This window comes from Lathyrus oleraceus, chromosome 5 (assembly GCF_024323335.1).
Source record: "Lathyrus oleraceus cultivar Zhongwan6 chromosome 5, CAAS_Psat_ZW6_1.0, whole genome shotgun sequence".
NCBI classification, from domain to species: Eukaryota; Viridiplantae; Streptophyta; class Magnoliopsida; order Fabales; family Fabaceae; genus Lathyrus; species Lathyrus oleraceus.
Window position 1 is genome coordinate 511,311,690 of NC_066583.1, and position 11,988 is coordinate 511,323,677.

At 40.7% G+C, this 11,988-nt stretch overlaps 1 protein-coding gene across 1 annotated transcript; it reads left to right on the plus strand.

Annotated features, from left to right (window-relative positions):
- The first annotated feature begins 2,567 nt into the window (after positions 1-2,567).
- LOC127081679 (uncharacterized) lies at positions 2,568-4,911 on the plus strand. Its single transcript, XM_051021908.1, has 4 exons — positions 2,568-2,766; positions 2,907-4,453; positions 4,536-4,643; positions 4,726-4,911. The coding sequence occupies exons 1-4, from the start codon at positions 2,568-2,570 to the stop codon at positions 4,909-4,911; spliced, it is 2,040 nt and encodes a 679-aa protein (XP_050877865.1).
- Positions 4,912-11,988: the final 7,077 nt, after the last annotated feature.

Genomic DNA, 11,988 nt, shown 5'->3' on the forward strand with positions numbered 1-11,988 from the left:
ATAGGCATGAAATGATGAACGAAAGAACTTCCCTTGATTGTATTTGATCACAAGTTGAGGTTGCTTCATTAGCAAGTTAAGTTGATGCATAGATGAATTAGGGTTTCCATGGGAAGCAAGTCTCAAGCCCCTTTGATTTATCTTGATCAAATTGACAAATTGAGATACTTGGGAGGCATATATGATGATTGATAGATTTTTGAACCATTTTCATGCTTGCTTTCACCTTCACCTGGCTATATCAATGAGCATAGGGGCCTCCTAGGAGCGTTGGATCTTATGATTGCTCAATAAGAAAAGAAATAATACACAATTCAAACATGCTTGGTGGTCTCAAACCACTCACACAAGTCCCACCCTAGGGTAAGGAGCCAAGATGTTATGATCCTTGAGGCAAATGCAATGCGCAATGATATGATGCCATGAGGGATCTTATGGTCAAAATTAGGGTTTTACAGTCATGGAAAGCAGTATTCAGAAAGGGTAAGGAATTGGGTAAGAGGAATGTCATCGCTCGAGAGCCTTATACTTGTTGGGTGAAAGAGAGGGTTCAGATGGTTAAACTCCCTTTTCCATTTGATCCTTCTATCTATCCATTGGTTCCTGAGCTAGAACCCATATTACCTTAAGATGTGGAGAAGCTTAATGCCCGTATTAAGGAGCTGGAGTTGGAGAATGCTGACTTGAGGATTAAGCTCGGCCGAGTCTTGGTAGAGAATGGGAGTTTGAAAGATGGTCAATAGAAGAAGGACAAAGAACTTGAAATTTCCAACAAAAGGGCTAGGGAGTCTAAGGCAAGGAGAGAAAAGTTCAGACAAGCGCTATACAGTACTAAATCTGTATTCAAGATGAAGGAGGAGGAGTTGGATAGAGCTTTACTCCGGATTCAAAAACTCAACAAAACTCTGGAGTTGACTCTCGAAATGAAAAGGGAAGCACGACTGATTTCTGAGATTCATACTCGTGAACTTGAGAATACCATTCAGAAATACAAGGATGTTTTGGAACGTGAGAAGCTGAGGACTGAAGAGTCGGAAAGAGTTTGCACATGGTTGAATTATCAATTGGAACAAGCCAATGCTAGAATCCAAGCACTTGAACGTGTGGATCAAGATGCTGCCTATTTGATGTTGCTGAGTGAGTGTAGATATTGGAGAAACCTCTATAGGGACATAGAGGTGACCAAGGCTGAAGACTTGCGTATCATTCAAGACCTCCAAGGACTTTACACTGACTGAAAGGGCAAATTTCTGAGGCTGTCCAGATTCGCCAATTCCGTCATGCAAGAGCTACCTGAGAAATTACAACAAGCTGATTGGTGCATGTGTCTAGAGAACACCTTGCATCAATTTTTTAATTTCATTAAATTTTATAAGGCGATGTTGGAAGGGCTGACTACTGACCTTGCTACGGTTCGGAAAGCCCATAAGCCATAAGCATTTTGTTTGTATTTGAACTTTTGTTCTAAATTAATGAAAGATCGCTTTTGGGATTCATTTTATTATGTTTTATTACTTTATTGCTTTAAATACTTGCGAACAAATGTCGTGGAATTTCTGAAATGAATGACTGAAACTAACAAAGAGTTTTGCAAACAAGATGCATCCATACATGCATTCATACATTTTCAAAATAGAGTCTCACTTCGTCCTTTCTTCCTCCAGTTTCACGTTGAATCTTCAACACCAGTATAATACTCGCGAACGAGCAAGACAAAGGATGGCTGAACAAGAGCAAGAAAGCGCTCGAGTTAGAGCTGAGTTGGATGAGATCAAGGGAGTCATGTCCCAGATGAGAGAGATGCTGCAAGCTTTAACCTTCAGATATGAGGCTCCGTAAGCAACCGTGATTTCGGAGATCACGGGCCCAGCAGTCAAAGTCCAACTTCAGAGGTCGTTACCTTCAACCCTTTCTCCATATGGGTTACCTTACGACTTCATCCCTCGAGCGGAAGTAGTGCATGAAATGGGGAAATTTTTCCAACAAGCTATGTCGTTACCGGTTTACACTAATGCGCGCCCAATCGTCCACACCGTTCCTCCACCAGCTGCCTATGCTAGGCACATTCCGCACTTTGAAGATCAATATCACATGTATCAGACTGTCGACTCAACCGTTGTTGGTGATGAAGTAAGATTTAAAGATTTCAGAGAAGTGAATGAGAACATGCAACTTCTTGAGAAGAAGTTCCGAGCATTAGAAAGAGACCACATCTATGGATCTGTTGCCAAAGAAATGTGCCTTGTATCTGGGTTGATGATCCACTGTTTTCAAGATAGCTTGAGTGGGGCTCCTTCCAAGTGGTATTTAAGTCTGGATCAGAATAGGATCAAATGTTTCTAAGATTTGTCAGACGTGGTCATAAAACACTACAAATACAACATGGACATGGCGCCTGATAGAAGACAGTTGCAAACCATGTTCCAGCATGACAAAGAGTCCTTTAAGGAATATGCTCAGAGATAGAGGGATTTGGCTTCTCAATTCATCAACATTATTCATCTCTAGCCGAGAAGGAATTGGCTGAACTATTCATCGAAATTATCCAACCCCAATTCTTCGAGAAGATGGTTGGAAGTGCTTCCTTGGGATTCTCCGAGCTTGTTGCTATAGGGGCTTGTGTCGAATATGGTTTAAGAAATGGCAAACTTACGGCTGTAGCTGGAACTTCAAATGCTATTCCAAAGAAGTTTTCTAGAGGGTTCCCCAAAATGAAGGAAGGTGAAACAAATGTTGTGACTATTGGCCAAAGAAGAGCCCCTCCAAGTAGGAGACAACAACAATATTCACCACATCAGTATGTTCAACAACTCTTTCCCTATCAGCAGCCCATGTATCCCGTTCAGTATGGCCCGTAACCGTACGTAGCTGCTGTGACGCCCGCCTTCATTCAACAACCTGCTCAGGCTTTTATCAAGTGCCTCCGGTTTATCAACCAACACCAGTGCAACAACGTGTTGCGGTTCCTCCAGTTTATCAACAAGCACCAGAAGCTCCTGTCTATCAACAGCTGAGAGCTCAAGCTCCAAGGCAAAATGCTCAGAACCAGAATAGGAGGCAAGGGGATAGGGCGACCTTCAATCCAATTCCAATGTCGTACACTGAGCGTTATCCCTCCCTATTGCAAAAGGGTTATATGGTTCCCAGGCCTATGGGACCTCCACCCGATCGTCTGCCTCCATGGTACAACCCTAATGCACACTATCCTTTTCATGAAGGTGCCCCTGGGCATGACCTAGAGGGTTGTTATGCTTTGAAGCATAGAGTTCGTGAGCTGATTGATAGCAAGATCTTGTTTTTTAAGGATATGGGACCGAATGTGAAGAACAATCCTCTTCCTCACCATGGAGACCATGTAGTGAACGCCATTGAAGATGCCTTTGTTGGTGTTATGGTTGAGAAGGTGGATGACGTCAAGACTCCTTTGGCAGCGTTCCATGCCCGATTGGTGGAAGCTGGCCTGATTAATGTTAGTCATGAAGATTGTGAAGAGTACGCCACATACTCAAGGGGGTGTCAGGTGGTACAACATAACATCCAAGACTTCATGAATAAAGGAGTGCTTCATATATCCAACGTTACAAAGAATGAAGATGTGTTGGCAATTGAACCTTGCTTCAATTTACCTAAACCATATGAAATCCCATACTACAGTAGTGGAGTGTTTCCTACAAATAGTCATCAATCACCTGTTGAGATATGTATGCCCACGCCTTTTCCATATGAGAGCACCAAGGTTGTGCCTTGGAAATATGAGATTACCACTGTGGACAAGATTGTTGAAGGAAGTAAAGACGTTGAAGTGATAAAAGTTGTGAATGAGGACGTCACCAATATTGCAGGAATGAGCAGAATGACCCATAGTGGTCAAATCTATACTCCTGAATTAAGTGTGAATCCTCAAGGGCCGACCAAGGAATCTACAGTTACAGCTCCCATTAAAGAACCCGAAGTGGTCCAATCTGAAGATGTTGTTGAATTCTTGAAGTTGATCAAGAGAAGTGATTACAAGGTTGTGGACCAGTTGCATCAGACACCATCTAAAATTTCTATTTTGTCTCTGCTATTGAACACCCAAGCCCATAGGGAGGCTTTGTTGAAGGTGCTTGCCCAAGCTCATGTAGCACAAAGCATAACAGTAGACCAGTTTGATGGGGTGGTTGCGAACATGACAACTTGCAATACTTTAAGCTTTAGTAGAGAAGAATTACCTGAAGATGGACAAAATCACAATCGTGCTCTCCATATCTCCGTGAAGTGCAAATATGACGCTTTGGCAAGAGTTTTGGTTGACACCGGATCTTCTTTGAATGTGATGCCAAAGAGAACACTCACCAAGTTATCTTATCAAGGACCCGCTATGAAGCCCAGCACCTTGATAGTGAAAGCTTTTGATTATTCCCGGAGAACCGTGATTGAAGAGGTTGAACTGCCTATATTGATTGGCCCTCATGTATTCTCGATTAATTTCTAAGTCATGGATATTAATCCAGCGTATAGCTGCTTATTGGGGCGTCCCTGGATTCATGCTACAGGGGCAGTCACCTCCACTTTACATCAGAAATGAAGTTTGTGGTGGAAAATCAGTTGATCATCATTTCCTGAGAGGAGGACTTTGTGGTCAATCACCTTTCATCCTTCAGGTATATCGAGGTTGATGAGGACGCTTTAGAAACTTCTTTCCAAGCTCTTGAAATAGCCAATGCCACTTTTATGGAGATGAAGCACCATGTTGGGAAAGCTTGTTCATCTTTCGCTTCTCTGAAAAACGCAAAGTCTAGCATCGAAGGAGGAAACCCTGAAGGTTGGGGTCAGCTTATTGATGTTCGTGAGAAGCATGATCGCTTTGGTCTGGGATATATGCCTTCCGCTGCGAAAGGAGCCCGAGTCCCTGCAAAGGACAACACCTGAAGCATCCAGGAAGTATTCCTCAGTACAGGATTCATCCATGGAGATCAGGTCAATGCAATTGAAGACAACATCGAAGATGAAGATGAGCCATGTTTGGTTTACCGATGTGAGACAACTTTGAACAATTGAAAGGCGGTTAAAATCCGCAAAATATTTCCTTTGTCAAAGTAATTATTGTTTTTTTTTTCCTTTCAAATTCTTAGCACTGCCCAAGGCTAATGGATCATGTTGTAGGGCCCCTTTTCATTTTCAAATAATCATTATTAGTGAATGAAAGACGTTTTGTTAAATTCTTATTCATTTATTTTCTTTCTCTTAAGAAAATGGAAATCTTTTCAAACAAACAAAAAACTTTTCATTTATGCATCTTTTATTTTTACTTTCTAAAAAAATCAATCATTCAAACATGCAGAATAAATGATAACCCCATTGAATCCAATGACTTTACTCCCTCTCGTAACTTTGACTCCCCTATCTACCAAGCGGAAGAAGAGGGTGAGGAAGATTGTTACATCCCCGACGAATTGGCAACGCTGCTCGAGCACGAGTCCAAAGCCCTTCATCCACATGAAAAACCAGTGGAAACAATCAACCTTGGCACAGAGGAAGAGAAGAAAGAAGTCAAAGTCGGCACCACACTTGAAGCAAGCGCCAAAGAGAGATTAGTCAAGCTGCTACAAGAATATGTGGATGTATACGCATGGTCATACTAGGATATGCCAGGTTTGGACATCGACATCGTTGAGCACAAGCTGCCACTTCAGCCAGATTGCCCTCCAGTAAAACAGAAACTCCGAAGAACAAGACCATATATGGCTCTGAAGATTCGTGAAGAAGTCAAACGATAATTTGATGTTGGTTTCCTCGTAGTGGCGAAGTACCCACAATGGGTAGCTAATATTGTACATGTGCCTAAGAAGGATGGCAAGGTGAGGATATGTGTTGACTATAGCGATCTGAACAAAGCTAGCCCAAAGAACGATTTCCCTCTACCACACATTGATACTTTGGTAGACGACACTGCAAGTTTCGCTGTATTCTCCTTTATGGATGGATTTTTTGGATACAATCAAATTAAGATGGCTCCAAATGACATGGAGAAGACCACTTTTATTACCCCTTGCGGCACGTTTTGCTACAAGGTGATGCCTTTCGCTCTCAAAAATGTCGGGGCAACTTACCAAAGAGCTATGGTCACTCTTTTCCATGATATGATGCACAAGGAGATAGAGGTCTATATTGACAACATGATCGCTAAATCTCATAATGAAGAAGATCATATGAGTTATCTGAAGAAGCTGTTTGAACGCCTCGGAAAGTTTAGATTACGATTAAACCCTGCAAAATGCACATTTGGTGTCCGTTCAGGGAAGTTTCTTGGTTTCATCGTTAGTCAACAAGGAATTGAGGTGGACCTTGACAAGGTCCGATCTATACAAGAAATGCCTGCTCCACGCATCGAGCGAGAAGTTAGAGGGTTCCTTGGGTGTTTGAATTACATCTCAAGGTTTATCTCACATATGACGGCCACATGTGAGCCTATCTTCAAATTGCTTCGAAAGGATCAAGCTATCGAATGGAATTCTGATTGTCAAAGTGCTTTTGAGAAGATTCGTCAATACTTGCAAGCGCCTCCTATTTTGATTCCACCTGTCCCAGGAAAGCCATGAATCATGTATCTAACTGTGCTTGAAGGGTCAATGGGATGCGTGCTGGGGCAACATGACGAAACTGGTCGGAAAGAACATGCTATTTACTATTTGAGCAAAAAGTTTACCGATTATGAAAGTCGATATTCTCTTTTGGAGAAAACTTATTGCGCGCTAGCATGGGCCGCTTGTCATTTGAGGCAGTACCTGATTTTCCATACTACTTTGTTGATCTCGAAAATGGATCCAATAAAGTATATCTTTGACAAACCTGCCTTAACTGGAAGACTAGCCCGTTGGGAGATGCTTTTGTCGGAATACGACATCCAGTACGTAACCCAGAAAGCAATCAAGGGAAGTGTTTTAGCATAGTATCTTGCTCATCAACTAGTTGAAGACTATCAACCATTGAAGTTTGATTTCCCCGATGAGGATATAATGGTGATAAAGGATTGTGAGACCCCAGGCCCAGATGAAGGACCAGAACCAGGATCTCGATGGAAGCTCGTGTTCGATGGTTCCTCTGATTACAGTGGTCATGGTGTGGGAGCTGTTTTGATGAATCCAAATGGTGGCTTTACCCCTTTCACATCAAGGTTGTGCTTTGATTGTACGAATAATGTCGCAGAGTATGAAGCTTGTATCCTTGGTATTAAAGCCGCAATTGATCTTCGAATCAAGATCCTTGAGGTGTATGGAGACTCATCCTTGGTGATCTATCAAGTCAAATGTAAATGGGAGACTCGTGATGCGAAGTGATCCCGTATCGTGCTCATGTTGTAAAGATGATATAATACTTTGATGATATCATTTTCCATCACAACCCAAGAGTAGAGAATCAAGTGGCTGACGCTTTGACAACATTAGCATCAATGTACCAAGTCAGGTTCCGTATAGAAGCTCCACTTATTCAAATTGAGCAAAGAGATGAGCCTACTTACTGTCAATTGATTGAAGAAGAGACTGATGGTAAATCGTGGTTTCATGACATCAAGCGCTATCTTCTAAGCCAAGAGTATCCAGAAGATGCTACATTGTTGGATAAGAAAATGCTGAGGAGGTTATCATCTAAATTCTTTTTGAGTAACGATGTGCTATACAAAAGAAACCATGACATGGTTCTGCTCAGATGTGTGGATAGACACGAAGCAGACATGTTAATCAAGGAAATTCATGAAGGATCCTTTGGAACCCATGCTAATGGACATTCAAGGGCCAAGAATATTTTTAGAGCTGGTTATTATTGGTTGACCATGGAGTCCGATTGTTTCAGCTATGCTATAAAATGTCATAAATGTCAAATTTATGCTGATAAAGTGCATGTACCGCCAATACTGTTGAATGTTTTGACATCACCTTGGCCTTTCGCAGTGTGGGGCATCGACATGATTGGTGTTGTAGAGCCTAAGGCTTCCAATGGTTATCGCTTCATCCTGGTTGCCATCGATTACTTTACTAAATGGGGGGAGGCTGCTTCCTATAACAATGTGACGAGACATGTGGTTGCTCGCTTTATCAAGAAGGAGACTATATGCCGCTATGGAATCCCAAGCAAGATCATTACCGACAACGGTTCAAACTTGAACAACAAGACAATGACAGAACTATGTGAGAGTTTCAAGATTGACCACCATAGTTCTTCTCCGTATCATCCAAAGATGAATGGTGTTGTTGAAGCTGCCAACAAAAACATCAAGAAGATCCTGCAAAAGATGGTGAAAACTTATAAGGATTGGTACGAGATGCTACCGTTTTCTTTGCATGGATACAGGACCTCAATCCACCCTTCAACAGGGGCAACCCCATTCTCCTTGGTCTATGGGATGGAAGCAGTCCTCCTAGTCGAAATGGAGGCCAAGCTAGACGAAGCTTAACGGATCCAGAAGAACTATGATCAACTTAACCTCATTTATGAGAAGCATATGACTGCTCTGGGCCATGGACAATTGTACCAGCAACTAATCAAGAAAGTGTTTGAAAAAAAGGTCCATCCTTGAGAGTTCAAGGAAGGGGATCTCGTGCTCAAGAAGATCTTGCCAGTACACAAAGATTCACGTGGGAAGTGGACTCCCAACCATGAAGGCCCATACATTGTAAGAAGAGCATACTCCAAAGGTGCTCTATTTCTCACAACTATGGATGGCGAAGAGCTCATTCACCCTGTGAACTCTAATGCAATCAAAAGATATTATGCCTAACAAAAACCCGCTAACTCGAAAACCTGAAAGGGCGACTTAGGCAAAAATGGGTATCCCGGTGGATTGAAAATCCAAAAGGGCGGTCCAGGCAAAAGTTAGGGATAATTAAAAAAATGGTAGCTCGCTAAGTTGAAAACCTGAAAGGGCGACTTAGGCAAAAAGGAGCGTCCCGATGGATTGAAAACCCGAAAGGGCGATCCAGGCAAAAATTAGGGACAAAAGGCATAGACTGCATCAGTTGTCACTAATCAACACAGAAGAGCTAAAGATGGAAGATCAACCCAACTTATCCCTTCAGAAATAAGGTTTTGTGGAGTCATTGTTATTAGGGATAATAGTAGTCGTTGCGATTCAATGTAAACCTTTCCCTATTGCCATTTTCAAATTTGTAACATTCCATGGAGCTACACCATTTGTGTGCTACCATTCTTGAATAAATACAAGTTTGCCTATCAAATTCTATCATTTGTTGTTTTTCTCTGATTTTTCTTTGTTATGCAAAATGCCATTTATTTGTTAATAATGAAATTTTGAACTTAAAAAGAATTTTTCAACATATTAAGAAACACAATTTTGCTTTGACATGTGGAAATATTAAAAAAAGAGATCTTTCGTCTTTCCCCACAAGTCTCAAGTCGCAAGACCTTTCCTGGAATAATTTACATATATCTCCAGAGAGCACAAAATCATTCTCTGAAAGGATTGCTGGGCCAGTTGTAACTGTTCAGCTTGATAGATCCTCCTGTGATGCATTTACTCGCTCTTTTGGTTGAGTTGTTGGTGTTGAGGATTTAGTGCCTTCATAAAGCTTTCCCCAATTTCCAGTCTGTATATGGTCAGCATCTGCATTTCATGATCATTCATATACCATGCATATAAGAAAAATCAAAACCATGCATAGCCCGAAGTATGCTTCGTGTTCATTTCCACAATCGCAGGTCTCATTGTTGATTTTTATCCCTTGACCTCTAAGACCACATCGTTTGGTAAGTCTGGTTGTCACCAGCGTCTCTGTCAAATCCAGTTGTAACTGGTATCCTTTAAAGTCTGGTTGTAACCAACTTTTGTTTGCAAGTCCAATTGTTATGGGCATTACCTGTTAAGCCCAGTTGTAACTAGCGCTCAAATGTTAAGTCCAGTTATAACTGGTGTCCTGTTTTTAAATCCAGTTGTGACTGGTTTCTTTTAAAATCTGGTTGTAACTAGCATTGTTTACAATTCCAATCACTATTGGCATTACCCTTGAAGTCCAGTTGTAACTGGCGCTCACATGATCAAATCCAATTGTAACTGGTATCTCTTTAAAGTCGGGTTGTCACCAGGATCTTGTCTCAAATCCAATCGTAATTGGTACCTCAAGTACAGTTATAACTGTCACTTTGATAAAATCCATTTGTCAATGGTATGATAAGTCTGGTTGTAATCAGCATTTGTGTTATGTCCAATTGTTATTTGCATTATCTATTTAAGTCCAATTGTAATTGGCGCACAAATTTTGAAATCTAGTTGTAAGTGGTATCACTTTAAAGTTTGGTTGTCACCAGCATCTGTCAAATCCAGTTGTAACTGGTATCATTTTAAAGTCTGGTTATCACCAACATTTGTCAAATCCAGTTGTAACAAGGTATCATTTTAAAGTCTGGTTGTCACCAGCATCTGTTAAATCCAGTTGTAACTGGTATCATTTTAAAGTCTGGTTGTCAACAGCATCTGTCAAACCCAGTCGTAAATGGTATCTTTAAGTTCGGTCGTCGCCAACACCCTTGAAGTTCAGGTGTAACTGACACTAATCCGTTTGAGGATTGTAATGATTTATGTTTATGGTTTGCGTCTAATTGTTGTTAGCACCTACAGGGAGTTTCCTGTCCTTTTGACCTTGTTGCTTCCTAGAATGTTATCATTTTGACTTTTTCAGTGACGGTATTTTCCAAAAATTTTGATCGGATGATTTTCTTGTGAGAAATCTCCAGATTTGTCAAGAATGTTCAAATTGTCATTAGGTCATGTATGAACCTATTGATATGCGCTTTTTGGATTTTTCTAATGTTGTCAGGTCATGTTTGAACCTGCTGTTAGAACTTTTTGATATTCCCCAACAATGTCAGGTCATGTAAGAACCTGTTGTTGAGCCAATATTCCAAATTTATCAGGTCATGTGTGAACCTGTGGTTGGAATTTTTCTTTGATTGTTCCATTATTGAGATCATATGTCGACTTGCTGACAAAGTCTCTTGTATTATAAGTGCCGTTTAACAACTTTCACTTTGAATACTCCCCAGTATGTGTCTGATTCTCCAACAGGATTGTTATTCCTAACGGGTTTTCTACCCCCGTTTAATTGTTTCTGATGAGCCAGCAGTAACTTGGTGTCCATCATTCCTCACAGATGTGTCTGTCTTGCATAAAATTTCCTGTTAGGATTCATCTTGTCCCTTGCAAATAAAGATCATGTGAGAGGGAGTTTTGTATCCATGCATATCATGTCATGTCGCATCATTTGCGTTTCAGGATCAAAATCCAGGTTTTATTAGTATTTAATTATCTGCCACTATGATCATATGAAGGGTGTCAAACTTCATATTCTTCGGTTGAAGATACTTAAATAGGGGCAACTGTCATACCCTGATTTTGGCCCGAAAACTTTCTCTCAGACAATCAATCATTTGCATTGTTTCTCATGACCTTTTCATCGGGTCATGAGGCTACCCACCTACATTCTTTGTTTGGACATGTTATCACTTGCCATTCCATAACTTTTGGGTTTTGCCTTTTCTTTTGGTCTAAGACAATTAATCTCCATAGTCAAGCAAGATTTAGAATCCCTTTTCATTTGATAGAATCAGGTGGAACCTCATGACTTTCATTCTTATATCCTTATTTAATCCATGTCCTCCCCCCTCATAAAACATCGTTCATCCCTTGTTCGAGCTATTCACCTATGTGATCATTCATCTTTCATTGTCATATTATTAGTTCACACCACCTTTCAATGAATATTTGTGCCAAGTACAAAACATTACATTTTTGGTCATCATCCATATTCATTATCCATTCATTCATGATGTAAATAATTTTTCACATGTCTCATATCCATATTCATATTCTCTATTTTATGTTTGAATTCTTCACATTATATTGGGAAAATTTCTATTCACCCATACTTAAGAACTCACATATTCATTCATATTACAATTATTTCATTCATGTCCAAGAATTTTCTCACATTCATT